Below are 23,986 nucleotides of genomic sequence, written 5' to 3'. Positions count from 1 at the left end.
ACTTTCAATAAACTAATTGGTCATACACTGTCTTTCAATCCCTGCCTCAAAATATTGTAAATTTTGCTTCCCCACCCTGTATACAGCTTCTTTCTGATGATGTCAACAAAAGTTAATGAAATTATTTGGATCTGATTCTGCATTTGGTGCCACTTTGAAAAATTTCCCCATTATAAGAGATAGGAAGTGGATCGATGCAATAACTCTGTAAATATAAATGATATCCAGTAGGCCTGTAATGATACACGTACCGAAGCAAACCATTTCGGTACGCACCTGTTCGGTTCGGTACACAGCTGTACCGAAACGGTACAGTATGATGAGAAAAAGAAAAAGGAATGAAAGACGTCGTTCGATGCAGAACTTTAAATCCGTGCAAGTTTCACACGGACATATTTGAAAGACGCACACATTGACCCGAAATATGAAATAGCCGCTGATATAAGGTTAAAAAAAAACAAAAAACAACAAATCTGATGTGAACCTGGAAGGAAGAGACTGAAGACCCTCCACCATCAGTCCAGTCCAGTTTGGATCAGTTCAGGTTCAGGTGAAAGACAACAACGAAAGAGACGTTAATAAGACAGACGTTGTTTGGCCCCTAGGAACTACGGTTGTTCTAAAACACTTACACTAGCTCTGTCTGTCTGTCTGTCTATCACACACACTGTATAAATAGAATAAATAAATAATAGGAATAAATAGAACGTTGAAAGTATGTAAAGTTTCACTTTCGTTTCCCGACAGCATTCGTTACGTTAGTTATGGACCGCACCCCCAGGTATATAACTGCGTGCCCCCCCTACCTCCCGGCTCCGACAAAAAAAATAATAATAATCCCCCGTGCACACAGGTACACACAAATACACACAGTGTCCTAAACAGTTTGTTCTCTGTCCTAAAATAAATAATTTGGTTCATTGTGTTGTCAAAGTTTCTCTTCAGTTTGTTTAAACAGAATACCAGTTTACCTTCTTGTTAATGTTGCACTTCATGTGGAATTTTTTTTGTTATTTTTATGCAGAATGTGAACTGACAGAACTGTGATTAGATTTTTCTTGTTTGTTCAAAATTACCTGTCAGGGAAAAGTGCAATACTAATTATTACCTCCGCCAAGGAGGTTATGTTTTTGCCAGGGTTTGTTTGTCTGTTTGTTTGTTTGTTTGTCTGTCCGTTAGTGTGCAACATAACTCAAAAAGTTATGGACAGATTTGGATGAAATTTTCAGGGTTTGTTGGAAATGGGATAAGGAAGAAATGATTAAATTTTGGTGGTGATCGGGGGTGGGGGGGCCCACGGGGGGGGGCCACTGATCAGCCTTCAGCACTGATCAGAGTGCTTCTAGTGTTTAAAATACATTTAGTAATATTAATAATTTATTTTATTTTCTATTTGATTTGTAGCAGCAGAATTATATTATTCCTGTTTTTCTATATTCTATTGTCTCCAAAAATTGGGGGAAAAATGTTGAAAAATTCATAAATGCATTAATAAACATTTTGAGGGGTTTTCTTTCTTCCTGTACCGAACCGAAAAAAAACGAACCGTGGCTTTGAAAACCAAAAACGTACCAAACGGAAAAATTTGTGTATCGTTACAGGCCTAGTATCCAGTGTAAATTTCTACAGTCCAGCCCTGATGGGGAGATGACCAAAACATGATGTCCACATGCTGATCAGGATCTTCTTCTGGATTCGGGAACTTACGGAAAATTTAACATGGGCTCTTATGGGGAAAACATTTCAATCGTCTTCTTCTCCGAAACTCCAGTTCTGATTGACTTCAAACTTGGTATACAGCATCTGTATGATGATGTCAGCACAAGGTATTGAAATTATTTCGATCCAAATCTGATTCTGGATTTGGTGCAACTTTGAAACATTTTCCCATTATAAGAGATAGGAAGTGGATTGATCCAATAAATCAGTATCAATGATATCAAGTTGGAATTGGAATTTTTTACAGATCTGATTGGAATATGACCAAAACATGGGCTATTTCTGTAATATAATAAATACACATAAGTGGGTGATAATAAATGGCATCTGGATACATTTCCCAAAGCTTTTAATTTGGCCGGTAAGCTACAGGGCCATTGGTCCTATTTTTTTTGGAGCTATTAGTTTGATGATATAGATCACAGGTGTCAAACATGCGGCCCGGGGGCCAAATCCAGCCCACCAAAGGGTCCAGTCCGGCCCCTGGGATGAATTAGTGAAATGCAAAAATTCCACTGAAGATATTAGCAGTCTTTAGGAGCCAAATAAAGCCCTACTTTAGTCTCAAGTGGGTCCAATCAGTAACATACTACCATAAAAACCTACAAATAATGACAATTCCAAATTTTTCCTCTGTTTTAGTGTAAAAAAAAAAAAAAAAGTTAAATTACATGAAATTATGTAAATTTACAAACTAGCCCTTCACAAAAAATATGAAAAACTAGAAATGTCTTAAGAGAAGTAAGTGCAATTTTACTAATATTCTGCCAGTTACTAAAATATTTGGTGTATTTTGCAGATCCATTGTGATCTGTAAGTTGTAATACACATTTGTTCCATTGGCAGATTTTTTTTTTTTTTTTGCTTAATTCAAGATTTAATTTTGTTTAATTCAAGATTTTTTTTTTGTTTAATTCAAGCAAAAAAATCTGCCAATAGAAGAAGTGGAAATTATCTTGATAAGATTTCCTGAAATAAGATTTTCCAGATCTATTGTATAAAAATAAGTTCTTATATCTCACTGAAAAGTTACTCTTTAGGTGATTATGTCTTATTTTAAGTGTGATGAGATATTTTGACTAGAAATGAGAAAAATATACTTGGTAAGATTTTGATTTTTTTTTTTTTTTGCAGTGTGCTCTTTTACAGCAGCTACGTTCAACAACACTAGCTATAGCGTAGCAGCAGAGTTGATTAAAGTTTACAAATAACCAATAGCAAGCACGAAATAAAACTGTTAAAGAGCTTGTTTGTCTATTTATGTTTAGAATAAAGTCTGTCTGTCTATGTACCTAAAAAATGCACCAACAAAGAAGAAGTATTTATTTTACATTAAATATTCTATTCCTTTTATTTTCATTTCTAAATATTTTGTGCGATGTTTTAATTAACTTCCATATAAAGCAGGGGTGTCAAACTCATTTTTGTTTAGGGGCCATATTCAGCCCAATTTGATCTCAAGCGGGCCAGACCAGTATAAATAATGACTTAATAACCTATAAATAATGACAAATCCAAGTTTTTCTTTTTGTTTTAGTACAAAAAAACCCCAATTAAATTATGAAAATATTTACATTTTACAAAAAAATATGTGAATAACCTGAAAAAACAGAAATTTCATTTGAAAAATTAGTGCAATTTGAACAATATTATGCCTCGACTTATTATTTCTACATGTACATTTACACACAATGTTACATAAACATTTGGTAACAGGAAGAATATTGTTAAAATTTTGGAGTTTGGAACTACAATTTGAACAATTTCTACAATATTACATCTATTATTATTATTATTATTATTATTATTATTATTGTTATTACACTGGGTTACAAAAAAATGTTTTTTGCAAGTTGCCTAGGTTTTTTCAGCTGAATTAGGACCATTTTGCACCGCTAAATCCAAAAATGACATCTGTTTTTCTCAATCAGATCAGGTTTTTTTGCTAATTTGATTTTGAAAAATTTGATCTTCTCACAAAATATAATAATTAATATCAAAATAAGATTGGTAAGCACACTTTATGAAACTTGTGACTTGATTCCTGTTAGGTACAATGGTGTATTCACCGCAGATGTTGCAGAATACGTCAGGCTTATTTTTGCAAGATCTTCTAGTCGAAGCCATTTGATTCACCTGTAATATTAAAAAAAAACATTAATCATAAATTGGCAAAAGTAAAATCTTCAGAACTTATTGCAAGAAATATGAAAGAATTTTGTATCATATGATGTGAAAATGCCCATAAATGTAAGCAAAAATGTTAAAAAGCCAATATGTAGCATAGTTCAGAAAGCTGACCCAATTGAGCAAAATTAATGTGATTTTTGGATTCAGCACACCAAAATGATCCTAAATCAGCTCAAAAAACTTAAACAATAAATTTGTTGTTGACCAGTGTTATTATTAACACGACTACAGATCACAGTGGATCCATAAATGTACAAAACATTTAGTAACAGGCAGAATATTGTTGAAATTGCACATTTTGCACGAAAAATGTGCTCATCTGAAATGTGTGAATGTGTTCATCTTTGTTTTTATTTCTGTATTTATTCGCATTTTATTGTGAAAGAATAGTTTTGTAAATGTAAATATTTTCACAGTGTAATGTCATTTTTTTCACTTCAAATTTTTTCCACATAATTTTTCCCAAAGAAAATTTGTCGGTGTCATTATTTATGGGTTTATTGTGTTATTGTTTTTACTGGAGATCACATTGGTCTGTATGTGGAACCTGAACCAAAAGGATTTGGACAACCTGGACTGTTCAGGTTCATTTTTGCTCTTTCATCCTGCAGGGCCGGATTGGACCCTTTGGCGGGCCAGATTTGGCCCCCGGGCCACATGTTTGACACCTGTGCTATAAAGTAACTTGAATCGGTTCACTATATGTGCTATTGAAAAACTTTTTCTTTGTTTCATTTCACTTTCATTTCTCTCTATTATCTTTCTTTCGTAACAGTGTATTCGATACAAGTGAGCACCAACACGGCTAACATTGAAAAATAATTTATTTCAGAAATGTACGGTGTTCATATACTCATTCAGATTCAGCATGATAAGCTTTTGTTGCGTACAATGAAATCACCCCACAGAGAGAGAGAGAGAAAAAAAAGAGATGATCGTTTTCCTTTTTTTTTTTTTTTTTGTTTTCTTTTTGAGCTATGAAGTCTAGGAACACACCACTGAGTCTTCACTATAGCAATTATGAGTGTGCCTGACAGGCGGTGGGACGGTGCCGAACCTCTGCGGAACTCCAGGCAGGTTTTACAGTTTACTGCAGGACAACCTTTTTTTTTTTTTTTTCTTTTTTTTTTCTTTTTTCTTTTTTTTTTTTTGAAAACCAGACACACAGTGAATGATCTGTAAAGCTTACCACAAGAAGTGTAATCATGACACATCCTCATGTACGTACGCACACACATTTGAGACGGTACAGTCACACCTGAATAGTACAGAATGATTGATTACACGAAAAAGAGGTGAGGCATTTGGATGACATCATCTCTCGGTGCAGAGTGCAGACTCAGTGCTGCTTTGTGATCAGTGAGCGAACGGTTATATCAGCAGGAAAAGGAAACAGGAAAGAGAAAAAAAAAAAATCCACTTTGTTTCTTATTAAAATCACACTGTTAACATTTGAGCGGAACGAGTAGCCGTCTCGCCGCTCCAGAAAGAGCACGTTTTGACAGTCCTAGGCTGGATTTCAAAAACATTTCAGCAGAAATGACACTGTGAAATGTGTGCGACACAGCGAAGGGGGTGAAAAAAAAAAAAGCATTTTTGATGGGTTGTGTATGCAAATTAATTCACAGCCTACCTCTGTCAAGATTAAAAGAAGGCTCTCGTAGCGTGAGGCCAGCCGTTAAGGATGCCACTGTCAAAGACACCGTCAGCAGTCCAGTCAAAATTGGTGCCGAATATCATAAATAAGTGTTACTCTATCAAGGCATCTTTGATCCACTGTAACACACCCACAAAAAGACTTCAAACACTTTCACTTGAACAGATATACACTCGTTTCATATATCCGTAGGATCCTTCAGGCACAGCACAGTCACTGACACATGACCTGCTTCGGCCATTTTACCGTCAGACTTCTAGATTCATTTGTAAGTTCTTGGCCGTAGAGCTGTTTCCACGGAAACACGTGATTATTTCTCCATTGTCCGCTGAAGAGTTTCCCCAGGCCAAGATGTTTCAAAGTATTCGATTTGGCATGAATTCCACACCCATGTTTCCGCTTCCTTTTTTTTTTTTTTTTTTTAAATGGTTTTTTTTTTTTTTTTTTTTTTTTTTACATAGTGTTCATATTTCAGTCCAAACAAACATGTCCGTTCTGCTTCACAATATGGCTCCGTCACGGTTGTTTCAGTCCAGGTCAATGCATTCAGACTGCACCGACTTCATTTTGTCTTCTATGTATATCTACTATATATACTGTATATATTTATATATTTATATGCTTGTGTTTTCAAAGATTCATGTGACTTTGTACAGAATCAGAGAGATTTGAATGTATTCAACAACAAAAAAAAAAGCAAAAAAAAGAAGTAAATGAATGATGATAAAACACCATGCAAATAGTTAAAAGAGTGAAAAGATGTTGCTATTTCGGTAACTGATGGCAGAAATCAAAGTCTACACGGGCATACATCCACACATAGTGCTTGAAAGTGTTCGTCTGCAACAAACCAGATAAAAAAAAAGAAGAAAAAAGTAAAATAATGATAAGAAACTCAGATGTTGATGATTTGATTCTTATATGACGTTATGTTCTCCTTTGACCCAATTTCGGTACGTATTTCCAGAAATCTATAAGTCCTTTTCAGCGTTTTTCACACAAAGGAGGAGAAACCAGCGATGGGGGCCCGTGAACCAGGGGCTAGGCTACTGGGGGGCCTGTAGAGGGTGCTGTGCTGGCTGGGAGGGTTGGAGCTCTGCTGGGAAGGAGTGGGAGTCCGGCTGCCTTTGGGCCTGAACAAGCTTCCCTGGCCCTGGGGTTGACCCTGGGCCTGCTGAGGCTGGGGGCTAGGTGAACTGAGCTGGGGCGGCAGCGGAGGTAGGGGGGGCAGCGGCGGGGGGGCGCAGTGTTCCGGGTCGCCCGACTCGGACTCGGTGTAGCTGTAGGCCTGTGCTCGGGATATGCCTTTCTGTTGGCGGCGCCAGGAGTTATAGTAAGTGGGGTCGCTTATGTAGTGGTTGACGAAAGAGTGGGTCTTCTGCCGGTTGGGGTCCACCTCGTATTCGCTGTCGCTGCCCTGCGGGACAAAGAACGGACATTAAATACCGCGATATGGATCCGAACATTGATATTCTGCAGTGTTTCCATGTGGGACAGTTAGAGATGCTGAGGCTATAAATGCAAATGAACATGGAGTTATTGAATTATTTTTGAGAGAAGCCATCGATTCACAGTTTTATCTGTCGAAACAACACACACATGCACACACACACACACACCAGGGCTCAACAGTAAGGGTTGCCTAATTACCCAGGGCAAATATAAATGACATCCAGACCATCAACTGCCCTCAAAAGTCCAGAGTTGATGATAGAACATATGGCACTAGAGGGTGGGCAGTCCTGCTTTATTTTCTTCCCACAGAGTTGGAAATGCACAGTTCCACATGGGCACTGGTCGAAAATACTGGAAATTGGAAAGTTTTCGGGCTACTGTTTTGAAGTCTTGATGCTAAGTCATGAATGGGTAGTGCAAGGGGGCGGTGGGGGGGCTAATATTTCACTTGCCGATGCGGTAAAGCTGTCAACTTAGTGAAATATTTGTGCAGCAAAGGTTAGTTTTGGATTTTTCATTATAGTTTAGTTTTATTTAGTTTTGGCTTTTTTTTCTCTAATTGAGTTCATTTTAAATTGTTTTTAGAGCAGGTTTGCTAGTTTTTATTAGCTTTCATTATTTTCTAAATGCTTAGTTTTAGTTTAGTTTTAGGTTTTGTTATATCTTGTCTCTTCTTCTCTGTCATATTCAAATAAATCCCGTACAGGACTCGGCTGTTTTCTCCCAGCTTTAGTCTCCATGTTTCCACGTAGAGTGGGGACCAGAAGACGACTGTAAACCACAAGTGACGAGAAGTGACAGACCGTTAAATATCATATGGTGCCGCTAGCTAAAATTTCTAGTGCGAAATAAATCGATTTCATATCAGTCCTACTCTGACAAAAACGAAAATGAAGGGAATTTTATCCATTATTTTTATAAGTTTTATTTAGTTTTGTAAGCACACAATACAGTTTCAGTTAGTTATCATTTTTCTCTTTTAAGTATAATTTTTATTTCTTTCAGTTAACGACAATGTTTTTACAATTCTAGTTTTCGTCATTTCATTAGTTTTCGTTAACGATAATAACCTTGTTTCCAATGCGGTAAAGTTGTCAGCTTTGTGAAATATTTGTGCAGCAAAGGTTTGTTAGTGTTATGTTTTTAATCACAGCTACAGTAAAGTTGTCGAGTGGGGTGGGGGGGTGGGGTCCTTTTTGGCGAGTGAGCTGTCAAATGTAGTCTAAGCCTGACACAAGTTTTTATTCACCAAGACAAGATCAAAGGAAGCAAGGTTGTAATAGTTTTGGATTTTTCATTATAGTTTAGTTTTATTTAGTTTTGACTTTTTTTCTCTTATTCAGTTAGTTTTAATTCGTTTTTAAAGCAGGTTTGCTAGTTTATATTAGTTTTCATTTTTTTCTAAATTCTTAGTTTTAGTTTAGTTTTAGTATTAATTTTAGCTTTGTTGTATCTTTTATCTTCTTCGCCATCGTATTCAAATAAATCCCAGACAGGATTCTGTTTTCTCCCAGCTTCAGTCTCCATGTTTCCAGGTAGAGTGGGAACCAGAAAACGACTGTTTTGTCAAGTGACGAGAAGTGACGGACCGTGAAGTACTGTATGGTGCCGCTAGCTAAAATTGCTAGAGCGAAATAAATCGCTTTCGTATCAATCCGACACTAACAAAGACGAAAACAAAGGGAATTTCAACCATAATTTTTATACATTTTAGTTAGTTTTGTAAACACACAATACAGTTTCAGTTAGTTATTGTTTTTGGTTTTTTTTTCTTTTAATTATAGTTTTTATTTATTTCAGTTAACGACAGTGTTTTTACAATTCTAGTTTTCGTCATTTCGTTAGTTTTCGTTAACGATAATAACCTTGTTGCCGATGCGGTAAAGCTGTCAACTTAGTGAAATACAGTACAGTAACGTTGTCGAGTGGGGTGGGGGTGTACTTTTCGGCGAGTGAGCTGTCAAATGTAGTCTAAGCCTGACAAGTTTTTATTCGCCAAGACAAGTTCAAAGGAAGTCTACGGGAGCCACGAGTTTTTGAAGCTAGCATCTAATGCACGGGTGTCAAACATGCACCCCAGGGGCCAAATCTGCCCCGCCAAAGGGTCCAGTCCGGCCCATGGGATGAATTTATGAAATGCAAAAATTACACTAAAATATGTACAATCCTTTTAGTTCAGGTTCCACTTTCCGACCAATTCAATCTGAAGTGGGCAGGACCAGTAAAATACTATCATAAGAGCATATAAATAATGACAACTCCAAAATTTTCTGTTTGTAAATGTAATTATTTTCATGTATTTATACTAAAACAAAGTATAATTTCGTTAAAAAAAAATTGAAAAACTTGAACAAATATGAACCTGAAATGTTTTAAGAGAAGTAAGTACAATTTTAACAATATTCTGCCTGTTATTAAATATTTTGTGTATTTGTAAATCCACTGTGATCTGTACGTTATAATGTACATGCGTAAATGATAAACAGAGGCGGAATATTGTTAAAATGACACTTTTTTTCAGTTTGTTCATGTTATTCACATTGTTTGAAAGGATAGTTTGTAGATGTAAACCTGTTCATAATGTAAATTTACTTTTTTCGCTCTAAAATATAGAGAAAAGTTTGGAGTTGACATTATTTCTATATTATTATGTTATATTGTTATGTATGATATATCATTTCACTGGTCTGGCCCGCTTCAGATCAAGTTTAGCTGAATATGACCCCTGAACTAAAATGAGTTTGACACCCCTCATCTAGTGGCAGTTAGTGGTATTACACTTAAAATACTGTCAGTTGTAGAGGCACTTAGATGCTTCAGTTGGTTGGGTCGCTTTAGAGTTTTAACTTAAAAAAAAAAATATTGGGGTAGATAAAAATGGACTTTTTTTTTTTAAGAACGACAAAAAAAAGTACAAAAAAAAAGTTGAACCCTGCACACAAACACACCAGACTTACATTTACAACACGGCACGAACGCACACGAACACCAAAAATGACAAGGTGGTCAAAGCATGAAGGGATGACTTGGAACTGGAGCGTGCACTGGAAATGGACCATCAACACAAGATGGCAAAGGTCACTTCATTTATTTGGGAGGGGCTTGGGGTGGGGGGTGGGGTGGGGGGGGATTTAACCCTAATCAGTCACTGTATTGACTTTAATTCAGGATAGAAGGTCTTTGTATCCACACCACGCCAACAAGCTGGGGTTTGGTGTTGTATAACAAAGTTTTGCATCAGGGTCTGATCATGGGAATCTGAGGTAGAGGATTGGATGGGGACTAGCAGTAGGAACCAGTGACCTATAAAGGCTAGAAACATTGAAAGCAGGCAGCCACAGGAACCTCACCAAATGCAGTGGAAGTGTATGTAGGCCACCTGTCCCATATGAAAACACCAGCGCCTCCTATGGGTGAACAAAACAATGGGGTTTACAGTACAGCACCATAAGAAAAGAAAAAAAAAAAAAAAAAAAAGAATCGTCGGCCAAACCTGCAACCATCAAAACGGCCCTGTCAAGACAATTCAGATATGACTTGGACCTGTTGTGCCATTCTGTGTGAATGGAGAGAAAATGTAATAGAAAGCCTGAAAACAAAACAGACACAGACGCTGTAGTGCACTGACAGAAAGTGACATCTGAAGAGTATCGACGTTTCGTTAGCCTCGTAGCATAATTAGCCAAGTTGTGTTTTTTCAGGCCGATGATACGAAATGTAATGGAGTAGAAGTTTTAGTTACGCAGACGTCCTTTATGTCGTCGCTCACAAAAAGTTTATTCCCAATTTCGATTAGTGTGAGCAAAGTGTACTACGTTAAGATCAAAACAAGTGGTGACAGGCACAACAAACCCCGCCCCTCGCATGTATTGTAGCTTATTTTGGCATCAATCCAGCTGATGTCATCATATCAATTGCCAGTAACACTTTATAATAGGTACACACTATGAAGCATGAGTTAAGCTAGGGCTGCTCGATTATAGAAAAAAAAAAAATCACGATTATTTTAGCAATAATTGAAATCACGATTATTAAAAATGATTATCTGTTAACCTTAAAGTTGTTTATTTTTTTCTTGCAAAACAATGTAAGATATACTCTTTAAATCTAAAGTATTCATGTCAGAAATATGCTTTATAAATGATGAATTCAGTATTTGTTAATGCTTAACTAATGCTTCATAGTGTGTACTTATTATAAAGTGTTACCGAATTGCCTCTATATACAGTATGTGCCAAGTTTGGAGCAAATTGAAACAAAATTGGTGTTTTTATAGATGTGAAATTTTGCCCATTATAAGTAAATGGGAGGAAAAAAAAGTTAAAAATTCATAAAAATTTGATCTTTGACCTACTTTTTCCAAAATGTAACCACATCTATTCAGGGTCACTGGCAATCTATAAACCCGATTTGGTATGAATTCAACTAATAGTTTTGCTGCTACAGACATGTGAAATTTCGCCCATAATAAGTAAATGGGAGAAAAAAAAAAAAATTAAAAATTCATAAAAAATTCAAGTTTGACGTACTTTTCCCAAAATGTAACCACATCTATTTTGGGTCACTGGCAATTTATATATCCAGTTTGGTATGAATTCAACCAATAATTTTGCTGCTAGAGTGTTAACAAATAAACAAATCGAACCAAAAACAATAACCCTTGCCTCGCCTTTTAGGGGGCGGGGTAATTGTGCATAATGTATAATTTAATAAATTAGAAAATGGGTCAAACATATATGATTAAAACATAAGTTCACCTTCAGTTCATACTGCAGTTGCAGTGTAGAGGAAAAATTAGACATAAACTAGTGAACTCAAAGTTTATACCTCCAAAAATCTAAATCTTAAGATAATTTTCACTTGTTCCATTGGCAGATTTTTTTGCTTAATTCAAGCAAAAAAAAATAAAAAATCTGCCAATGGAACAAGTGAAAATTATTATCTTGGTAAGATTTCTTGAAATAAGAGTTTCAAGATTTATTGTCTAAAAATAAGTTCTTATATCTCACTGAAAAGTTACTCTTTAGGTGATTATGTCTTATTTTAAGTGTGATGAGATATTTTGACTAGAAATGAGAAAAATACACTTGGTACGATTTAGATTTTTTCCAGTGTGGGGCCTAGAATGTACTACAGTAGTACACGTAGACATAATACTACAAGAGCAATGCCATGAGTATACATACACCACTTGGAAAAGACACATGACTTTTACCTAACATTACTTACTATAGTGAACGTCATGTATTCTTTTTTCTTATAAGGATTAACACATTGCAAAGTCAATTTAGATTCCATTTCATTCATCCGCACAAAACTGACCATAATCCCTGGCACATTCTCGACACTGACCCTCCACCTCGCTGCCTACTGGACCACAAACACTATTGTAAACACGTCAAGTAACATTCCACCTGTCAAACAAAAAGCATCGTGATCAGCAAACACTCGGGGAGGGGTGGGGGTGGGGGGTTGGTGGATGCGCTCACGGTCAACTAACTGCAATGAAAGAAGGCTGCCATTTAGACAGTTCAGCTGTGATTAATAACATGGTCACAGTGAACTCATGTTCAGCCAAAACCACCGTTGTGTAACACCCCCCCCCCCCCCCCAAAAAAAATAAAAAAAGGTACATTCATTTTGTTATAAGCTGATGCCGATGAGTTTTAACCCTCCGGTATCCCATCCATCAAGGCCCTTACTAAGCACCAAATGTGCCTTTTTGGCACACTTGTGGAAAAATGTCAAAAAAAATTTCATACAGTTTGTTTTTAATTCTTTTATACTTTTTTCTATTTCATCAACTTGAGCCGTAAATAAAAATACCAAATACTCAATAATTGTCACATTTTTTAACCCTTTAAATGCTGTGTTTTTAATGTTAACAAACCATTTTTTTGGATGCAAAAAAAAAAAAAAAAAAAAAAAAGTTTTTTTCAATACACTACATAAAAAGTGGATAGCATATTATTAGATTTTTGCAGCCTGGCATATGTCAATGATTAACTCCAACATCGGTTGATTTGCATTATTTTTCTTGGCGCTAGGTCAAATGTTCAAAAATACTAGCATCTATCACCAAGTGTGCGTAAAATGCACACCTATAAATCAAACTATTAAATATTATATATTGATTTATTTTTCTGCTCTAATTGGATTTTGTTTTTGTAAATCAAGGTCAGCCCTAATCATACATATCAAATGGAAGAAATAGTGCGTTTTAGGCACACCTGGGAGACAGATGCTAGTCTTGTAATTTTCTTTTGTTTACAATGTGCAAATTTTAGTTGGAGGTCAGAATTTTTAAGATCATGCAAAAATGAACAACTTTTGAATTCTAACCTTATTTAAATTGTGAAAAATAATATGAAGTTTTTTAAAACGAAGTGCAAACTGTGCCTAAAATGCGCACCTGGATACCGGAGGGTTAAAGAACTGTTTTCATGTGTTTACTTTCTGTCTACATATTGTAAGGTTTCATTTTCATGTTTAAGAATATAGTTGCTGTCAGGCACTGGGGGTGGGGGGGTACTTCCCAGAGAACCGCTATATATACTGGATATGTCAGAGCACATATGTGATGCATATGGCTGTAGGCTCAGATTTCCATCTGCCTCAACATGGCTCATGTCTCAATGCCAAGGTCCTATATAAAGCCCTTTTCTTTAAAACCTATCAGCTGTGTTTATGCAGGAAAAAGGCCTCTCTTTTATGTAACTATTTGATGATACGCAAATGAAAGTGATCTCGTCCTCTTCAGCTCATTTATTTTAACAAAGGAATCCAAAGAGTACGATTTGCAAAGCAGGTTTACCCGTGTTCTGAAGAGACTTTCAAGTTGTTGGTTAATTAAAGATCATTCTTTCTCCATGTGAAGCACTTCAAAGTCGAAGATGGATCAATTGCTGCGTGTATGTTTGTGTACATCTAATAATGATACCCAGTTGTAAGCACTTGAGGCCAAACAGTGATGAAAAGCATTCCGGTCATGCCAGCATGTTTAGCAACACAACAAGACAATAACAAGGTCCATTCACAGTGGACCAACAAGACATACGGAGCTACTTCAAGTAAGATTACCTCACTCTGAAAGAATTAACACCACACTGAGAAATGAACCACTACTCCGCTGGTGGATGTGAGGCACTGTGAAAGAGTAAGTGCAGACCAAGTGTTGACACAGTGAATTGCATCCCACTCCTGCCCACCCTAGCGCGGCCTTACAGTGCACCAAACAGATGTTCTGGTCCTTGAAACGTTCTCCGCTCAAGTATACACCACTCCAATATGCGCTTTTGGATCATAACCACTATTTGACAGAAATGACTGAAGAATCCAATTGAGGGAATCTACACTGGGAACGTAGATACTTGAAAATATGCCTCCGGGGCAACACGGCCCATGAAACAGCTCCGCACTTCAAGTCATTATAAGCTAATTACCAGATCTGAATCCTGTGGAAGAAACAGGCTTTAGGCACGAAATGCAGCATTGCACTCAGCCTCAGGGGAATCGCCATCTTATTTACCCAAGAATATGTGTAAGACAGACACCTACCAGCCAGCGAGTGTCAATTATTACATTTCGTTCATCATTGCGTTGTTAAATTAGGCAGAGAGACTAACAATTCCATCCAATTAAGTAGTGAAACCACTTGACAGCGGTTTATTTTTTCATCTATATAACATTTCCTGTACTCCTATTTACAACTTCAAGCACTGAATGATATAGGGGAGAAATACCAAATATAAGACTAAATGGCTTTACTTGTTTTGGGATGTCGATTGTCGTATGAGCAGACGAATTTGTACCAGATCTTTCCTTTGCCTCAGGCTGGATTAACATTATGCTGTCACCATGTTACAGTCCCGCTTTATACCCACAGACTATACATCCATCTGTTTGTGTACACCAGTTTGGAAGCCTTGAATTTACATTTTGTGTTTTTGGAGCCAAAAAATGTCCTTATTGAGGTAAGAGAGTGGGAATAAAGTGATTGAAACTTCCTAAACTAACGCTGCTCCTATCTTAGTGAAAAAACAGACTGGCCTTGAAGCTACTTTTGAAGTTTTACACTAAACGTTAGCAAGTCGTAACCAAGTAATTCAGCTACTGAGTGTTAAATGTCAACACAAACACCACCAAATTTACATGATACTGTATATAAGAGCACATTTGTGAGCTTTTATAAACGTGCATGCTGGGGCACCGCTACCAATTGTGGACCCCATGGAAGGTAAATGTAGGTCCTTCAGAAAAGAAATTATCTATAAGTCTGTCATCGGAGCAGGCAGGGGTGGGGGGGTGGTATGAATGTACTGTAATAACTGGAGGTATATGGGTGCATTTCATAAGTACTGTAACAACCGCGACAGGTGCGTAAAAATGAAAGTAAAACTTAACTCTGAATGTCGGACTCCCGGCTTCTATGCCTCTCTTCTACTCCGGAGCTTGCACAAAATTATCACAACTTCTAACCTATATCCCCTGGACCCCCTGGAGATGCTGGGCCCCATGAATTTGTAATGTTTACCCCCCTTTTATGACACCCCAGCATGCATGTAATACAGAATCAATGCTAATTTTAGCTAATGTAGCTGAATTATGCTAACAAGCGGGGTATTGTTCTTAAGTGATGTTGAATATCATGAAACATCTGTGGAACCAAATCCTTTGCTTATACTACTTATGTAACGTCTTAACCACAACAGCAGCAGAGGTATCTGTTAGAAAAAATATATTTTATTTGTTAAAAGTGAAGCCCAGAAAGTCCAACTCAGCAGATGAACAAGTTTTCATTGTTTCATAATGATACTAAATGGATTAAAGGCTTGAGTTTATTTGATAAAACCGTTTTTTGTTTTTTTTTCCTGACAGACAGCTCCTCTGCAGTTGTGGTAAATAAGAAGTATTATTTACATATGATTTATTTATTTATTTTGTCTTTTTTGCCTCGTTTTGTTTTGTTTAACAGCTTTGTAGGTTTGTTGTGTAATTTGGTTTTTTGTATTGTGTTTGTGAGTTTTTTTTATGTTTAAGTACATGTTAGTGTAAATGTATAATTTAATGAAATGGAGGAAAAAAAGTTACAAGACTGCAAAATGACTTTGTTACATGATGTTTTACGGAGTTTATCATTTTACTGATTCTGTAAGCTAGTGCTTAGCCTTAGCTCACCTCTGAGCCCTTGGGTTACCATAGTACTATCTCTTTCATCCAAATATGGTCACTTCCTGCCAACATGACAATGACCAAATTGCAAACTACTGGCAGAAACCGATGGGTGACATCATGGTTCCTATGTCAACTATGTACAGTCTATGGGTATTACATTTGGAAATAAGTCGAGTTGGGCTTCAGTTTTAAGCTGCTGTTAGCGCACCTTTATAATAGAGTTGGTTGACTGTCCACTATAGTATAGAACTGAACATTACAGAACATGTTTCGTCAGACTTTACATTTTAGTAAGTGTAGAACTACACTGAAGACAGACTGAATACTCTGTAAATAACTCACTGAATACTTGGTTTAACCCATAAAGACCCAAACAGCTACCAACATCCAAAATCATCTACTGATGTAAACTGTCTAATACCTGCTGATCCACTAATCCTATCAATACATGTAAAATGATCTAAACTATTGAATAACTTTTGAATCACTAGTTCTATCAATACATGTAAATAATTGGTGTAAAATGCAGTTTGTCACCTTTTCATGGCCATCAGATATGACCCATTTGGACATTCAGAGGCTTCGTAGTGAACGTGGAAACACCGTCATCTTCTACAACACTGATTCACCAGTAAAACCCATAGAATTGGATCAATGCTAGTGGATGGACACAGTTGTTTTATGCTCAGTTATTGATAGATTTGTTGAAAATGTAACTTTTCTTCAGTTTTCTCTGTTTCCGATATAATAACTCTTATGAACATCTACATGATCAGTGAATTAAATCTAAAAAACTACCAGATTTTCACTGAAAAAACACAAAATACATAGGACAATATTATATTAAATGGCGATAAATCACTTAACTAAAAGTTAAATAGAGAGAAAAATTCATTTGGGAACTGACATAAAAGTAGCACTGAGTCTTTATGGGTTCCTATTTATTGAGTAAATGGACTATGGTTTGTCCTCTGGGGATTAATGAGGTTAATCTGAATGTGTTACTTTGCTTCATGAAACATCACTAAACAGTATGGCTTCCTTTGGATTTAAAGTAGGAGATGAGAGTAGGAGTACACATTCATGGTAGAGGGGCACCCATCCCCCTAAAATGAATTCACTCCCCAACATAGAGTGGGTCAATCCTTTGTCCTTCAGTTATGGATTATTATAGAGGTGGGGGAATAGGGGGGGGTTGTCATTCTCATTGATTTAGTGAACACAGTGGGGGTCCCCAGAGACAAAGACAATAACAGTGTGCAGGAGACCGGAGGGAGATTATAAAATCCTGACACATTCATACATTTTTCATGTTTATATCAATTCTTGGGTAGAAAAATGAAATTGACTAGGAAGGAAAAAAAAAATGGAAATGACAGAAGGATGTGTTTATAGAAGCATGCTGAGAAACCAGCTAAATCAAAGTCAAGTTGCATTTTGTCAGCAGCTTCACCGAACTCGGTAGCTTCGTTCCTCTCTCACTATCTAATGAATGTTGTTTATGGACAGACTTTAAAGAGTGTCTGAGTAGTCATGCCCTCTAATAGGGATGTAATTTCAGTTTCAGAGACAGAGTCAAAGACACTGTACGACTTTGAAGATAGTTTTCAACTCACATTAGTTCTCTTTCACTCACATGTTCAGTCTCTTTTATTGTGTCTTTCCCACTGATTGGTACAAATTGCTAGCCAACGCTATCACATTTTTTAAAAAAGCATTTAGGTTTGACCAATTTAACAAGATCAAAGTATTCTTCCAAATGGTAGTAAATGGATTATAAAAAAAACAAAACAAAAAAAAACAAAACAAACCTTGTAGTACATTATATATGTGCAGCCATGATGATGTAAATATGTAAACAATTTCTATTTTTTAATTGAAATTATTTATTTATACAAATACCAAATTTCTTATTTTTCTCTTTATATTTTAATTTTTTGTCTCATTTGTGGTCTTTTCTACCTCTCTTTTTCTCTGCACTTGCTTATTGTATTACTGGTGCTGTTAACTATGAAATTTCCCCTTATCTTATCTTATCTTATCATTGAACCTTAAGGCAATGATTATTTTTTTCATTTCCAAATCTGATGAATTTGCAGGAAATTGGGTGTGGGGGTCTATAAGTTATAGTTTTTCTCACTTGTTTTCGAGCGCTGGAAATTTTCTTTGACTGTGTTGTATGGTTCTTTGTTATCTGATGATTTTATATGCTTGAAATAAAACTAAACTGACTCGTGTAAATGTACACGCCACTTTTATTTGGTGTGTTATCTGTACGCATTATAATCTTTCCAAGTTTATGTTTACGCCATTATTAGCATCAAATACCACGCACTGAGGGTTAGGGTTATGGGTTATGCGAACCGGAGATCTTTGTGTCAACTGACATGCGATCAAATGGCGTTGAATAACACGCGAAAGGTCGAAAATGTGTAGGTATATCTCGCCAAATGCCTTAAGAACTGGTGTGACATGCAACGTGGTTTCTTGAGATCAGTCTCTTCTATGAGTGCCCTATAAAGGGTTAACTTACAATAATAGAAGTCGTAATGCAGCTTATAACTACATTCCATTCGCCATAAAATGGACAGAAGATAAGAAAAAGGCATGAACATGTCAACATAACATGGCAGCTTTTATTGAAGAGGCACTCTCCCTCTGTAGATATATAATATACAGTAATTAAAGTATTACGAGTATTATATTTCCTAAATTATATGAATACAATATTAGATCCCCTTAGACCCCATACGCTGAACCTTTAATTGCTTTTTAAATGAGTTCTTTGGTCATGGGACAGCAGGTTGCACCAATTTGGTAGAGTGGCCGGTAATAGACTCGAATCCAAAATGTAATTTATTTGCGGTCATAATTTCCCCTTTACTGTTCGGTGACATCATTGTTCAGACCGAGCCAGTCAAAACCGAGAGATGTGTTGTCAGTGGAGGCCGTCCAAACAATATAGATGGTAGTCTCTGTTGAGCCGCCGCCAGAAAAGTTCCAGCAGTCACAGACAGACAAGGCGTGAGAGGGTTGGGAGAGAGACGAAGAGAAAGTATGTGAGCGAAAGCAGACATTTTCATTTTTCTCCCACTGAATGCCACTCTGCAGAGACAACAATCTACAATCCATCTCTGACTCAGGGATGAGATCATCTGTCTTTGACTGGTTTCTACCTTAAATGACACAAAGGCAATGCCACAGAGACAACCTTGGAAAATGAGAATCTATACAGTAAGGGGAAAAAAAAAAAAAACAGTCAATAGGGGAGCAGAACAGTAATGGTGGCCTTGTTGCCTTGCCAAGTCAATGTGAGCTTCCTCCAAATCCCCTCTTGAGAAGCAGTACAATAGTGAACTTATACCTGCTGCTGTAGGCCCCAGGGATTAAAAGAGGACAGACAGCACAATGGAATACTGATAGCTCAGAGTTATCCGCTCAATAAAACTTCAAAGAACATTCCTGGATTTTTTGGAAGGCACCACTGGGTGCTGATATGGTGGCCTGTCAGGGGCATGGCAGTGGGGATGTAGGCAGGGGTCTGTGTGTTTTAGTCCATCAAAGCTTTGTCAGCGCCCTGAATTTGCAGAGTGGCAGGAGCCAGGCATCCTCATCTCCGCCTGAGATGAGGATGAGGCAGATCAAGGCCGTGTTTGACAATATACAACTGCGAGCGGTTGATATGTCAGAGGGGCGGTGAAATGCCGAAATGCTTCATTTTAGAGGATGTTATCATGCTGCGAAAGGTCCTGTCTGTAGTAACTCATTGTAGGGAGACTTTCATTTGATCTGGAAATAGGACTTCAGACCTGATAAGACCGGACGAGGACAGATTTCTGGCTGTGGAATTCACACTAGGCACTAGAAAAGTTTTAGTTAAAAGATGTTTGGAGATTATTTGGGAAATGCACAGAGTAAAGAATTCCTAGATGAAAGGAAACACTGAAGGAAGGCTGAAAATGGGGGGAATTTAAGACCTCCCCCCTCTACTCCTCTCCCCCCATGACTCTTTCATCTGACTACGATCAAAACCAGATTGCAGACCATAAGTTACTAAAAGCAGAGTCAGAGACTGAGATAAACAAAAACAGAAACAACATATAGTCAGTCAGTATACCAAGACATAAGAAAGTCAGATTATAGAACAAAGAAGAGGAAATCAGAGACATGAAGGAAGGTAGCACACAAACGGATCAATGGGAAGACAGAGAGAAGCAGATGGAGAGGCCGCTTTATTGATTACACTCCCATACTGGCGGAGCACGTGGAAAGGCAACAAGTCAAAGACCAACACTATACTTACATGCACAAAATGTTCCAGCCTTCACCCTGATTCCAAAAAACACCCTTATTCTTCTTTCTTAAACTGTTTATATGGCTGATGTAAGATATGTATGCAAGGTAAATATAGATGTAGGGTAAAAGTTTAACCCATAAAGACCCAGTGCAGTTCCCGAAATGAATTTTTCTCTACATTTTGCCTTTTTAAGTTATTTATCACCTTTTTTTTTTTTTTTTTTAACTCTTTTTACTGACATTAGAACAATGCACATGGTCACATGATCGAGTCAATCAGGATATGCCCTCTCAGATATTATATCCTGCATTTTCTTTGAATGTGTGTGGTGTTTTAATTATAATGAAACATATACTGAATCATATATATTGTTTTTTTTTATTAGTCTTTTTTTTCAGTTTTTAGAAATTTCCAGCGTTCCCATTTGAATTTGAAAAACAGTGGGTTAATCTGAAAATACTACAGTATGCATAAGGCCTATGGTGAATATCCTGTTATTTGACTTGTATCAAACATGTATTATTGTCTTATTGAGAATAACACTGGAATATTAATGTACATGTTATGGAAGAGGATTAGGGCCACTGGAAAAAGAAAAAAAAAAGGCTCAATATCTAAATTTTCATTATCGTTATGAGAAAAAAGTCAGAATTCTGAGATTTAAGTCAGAATTCTGAGAAAGAAGTAAGAATTCAGACATTAAACTCAGTTCAAAGTTAGAATTCTGAGGAAAAAAGTCAGAAAAAAGGAAGAAAGTTTTTCTCAGAATTCTGACTTTAATTCTGAGATTAAAGTCAGAATTCTGAGGTTTAAGTTAGAATTCTGAGAAAAAAAAAAAATCAGAATTCTGAGTTCAAAGTAAGAATTCTGAGAAAAAAGTAAGAATTCAGACATTCAACTCAGTTCAAAGTTAGAATTCTGAGGACAAAAGTCAGAATTCTGACTTTTTTTCTCAGAATTCTGACTTTAATTCTGAGATTAAAGTCAGAATTCTGAGGTTTAAGTTAGAATTCTGAGAAAAAAAAAATCAGAATACTGAGTTCGAAGTCAGAATTCTGAGAAAAAAGTAAGAATTCAGACATTAAACTCAGTTCAAAGTTAGAATTCTGAGGACAAAAGTCATAATTCTGAGATTAAAGTCAGAATTCTGAGTTTTAAGTTAGAATTCTGAGAAAAAAAAAATCAGAATTCTGACTTTTTTCCTCATAATAATAATATTAAAAATATATATTGAACTTTAATTATTTTTCCAGTGGCCTTAATCCTCTTCGGTAACATGTAAACACAGTCATTGCAGTGTTATTTGTCAGTCGTCTATCAGTGCTGCTGTTTTTGCTGAGGCTGGACATATTTTTTACTGCCTCTGATCTGGCTTACTGAAACTAACAGGAAAGTTGGACAGACAGACTGGCTGGAAAATCAACTTGCCACTACGTCACTTGTTCTAAAATAACATTTGCAGAGTGCATCTGGCTCTGCTATCTTACATAACAAGTGCTGTGTCTGAGCGCAGTGGCCTGAATCTCAGGTGGATGTTTGTAGAATGACATTCTCTCCAGGTCAGCGGCTCATATAAAAACGGTGTTGCAGCCAACCTGGGGAGTCATTAATCTCTCATCTCTCCATCTGCATTACAGTAGCTATATCTTATGACTTCTGCAGCCCAGATGCATTAAGGTGAATGACAGAGAAAGGACACCACGTGTAAAGTATGACACAAAACACAGTGCAGCCAACGATGCAAAGCTGAATTCCTTAAGAATTCAAGAGATGAAAGTGTGCACACAGACAGGTACAAACAGAGAACAAATACACACTTTGTACAGACTGGATTTGAAGACAATAGGAAAGAGAGAACAGCGCTTTTGTTCTACTGCACCTGTGAGTCTGAGATCTCTGAGGGCTTCTCAGTCAGGCTGCTGCTCTCTGCTGGGATTAAATCATTGTACTTTGTGCTGACGTCCTCGTCTGAATAGTGGAGACTGCCTGGACTGGGCCTGGGAGGAGACCTGGGTAAAGGATGAAGGCACACACCAGTTATCATCACGTCTGTTGACAAAACACTGACACAGCTCCAAACCCTGGGTACTGTTTGAAGATGTTTTGGTAACACTTTATAACGACGGATGAGACTTACGTCATGATCGATTCATGCACGACTGAAGATGGTGCAAGATCATGAGTTAATGATGACGTCAGTGTGGCTTTGTGTGATTAGTACACAGCAGCAGGGTTTGATCATCAACACAAACCTGTGTCATGTACAGTAACTTCAGACAATGAGGACCTGGAATCCACAAAGACTCCTTTCAGATCCATCTATTGTACTGTATTGTATTGTATTGTATTCTATTCTACTTTTTTCTATTCTATTTTACTCTTTTCTGTTCTATTCTGTTCTATTCTAGTTTAGTTTACTCTATTCCATTCTACTCTACTCTATTCTACTCTACTTTTTTGTATTCTATTCTATTCTATTCTACTTTATTCTATTCTATTTTATTCTATTCTACTCTACTCTATTGTATTGTATTCTAATCTACTTTATTTTATTTTACTCTTTTGTATTCCATTCTACTCTATTCCATTCTACTCTATTCTATTCTACTCTTTTTGATTCTATTCTATTCTATTCTATTCTATTCTACTTTACTCTATTGTATTGTACTGTATTCTATTCTATTCTAATCTACTCTATTCTATTTTACTCTTTTGTATTCTATTCTACTCTATTCCATTCTACTCTACTCTATTCTACTCTTTTCAGTTCTATTCTATTCTATTCTTTTGTATTGTATTCTACTCTTTTCTATTCTATTCTATTTTACTCTTTTCTGTTCTATTCTATTTTGGTTTAGTTTACTCTATTCCATTCTATTCTACTCTATCTACTCTATTCCATTCTACTCTATTCTACTTTTTTGTATTCTATTCTATTCTATTCTACTTTTTTGTATTCTATTCTACTCTACTCTGTTTTATTTTACTCTTTTGTATTCTATTCTACTCTATTCCATTCTACTCTACTCTATTGTATTCTACTCTTTTCGATTCTATTCTACTTTATTCTATTCTATTCTACTCTACTTTACTCTATTGTATTGTATTGTATTCTATTGTATTGTATTGTATTGTATTCTATTCTAATTTACTCTATTCTATTTTACTCTTTTGTATTCTATTCTACTCTATTCCATTCTACTTTATTCTATTCTATTCTATTTTGTTCTTTTGTATTGTATTTTGCTCTATTCTATTCTATTCTACTTTACTCTATTCCACTTTATTCTATTTTACTCTTTTCTATTCTCTACTCTATTCCATTCTACTCTATTCTACTTTTTTGATTCTGTTTCTTTTCTATCTATTCTATTCCACTTTACTCTATTCTATGTTATCTATGTCTATGTCTATTCTATACATGTTCTTATCTACAGAGGTGGTGCTGTGGAATAACTGTACACTATACCTTCATGTCATCTTCATGTCACACA

The 23,986-nt window shown here is 36.3% G+C and overlaps 1 protein-coding gene across 4 annotated transcripts in view; it reads right to left on the bottom strand.

Annotated features, from left to right (window-relative positions):
- Positions 1 to 4,715: 4,715 nt before the first annotated feature.
- sdk2b (sidekick cell adhesion molecule 2b) overlaps positions 4,716 to 23,986 on the bottom strand; it is a 922,804-nt gene continuing 903,533 nt past the window's right edge. For 2 of the 4 annotated variants that reach the window (XM_030121445.1, XM_030121446.1), the window contains exons 44-46: positions 22,372 to 22,501; positions 10,372 to 10,428; positions 4,716 to 6,983 (exon numbers count right to left, since the gene is read on the bottom strand). In XM_030121445.1, coding sequence (XP_029977305.1) covers positions 6,561 to 6,983; positions 10,372 to 10,428; positions 22,372 to 22,501 — 610 coding nt within the window. In that variant the 3' untranslated portion in view covers positions 4,716 to 6,560. The remainder of the gene's footprint in view (positions 6,984 to 10,371; positions 10,429 to 22,371; positions 22,502 to 23,986) is intronic. The other 2 variants (XM_030121447.1, XM_030121448.1) reach the window with 1 other exon arrangement.

Source organism: Sphaeramia orbicularis, chromosome 19 (assembly GCF_902148855.1).
Source record: "Sphaeramia orbicularis chromosome 19, fSphaOr1.1, whole genome shotgun sequence".
NCBI lineage: Eukaryota > Metazoa > Chordata > Actinopteri > Kurtiformes > Apogonidae > Sphaeramia > Sphaeramia orbicularis.
The sequence above is the reverse complement of the archived record's forward strand: the minus strand, read 5'-3'. Positions and strand labels throughout refer to the sequence as shown.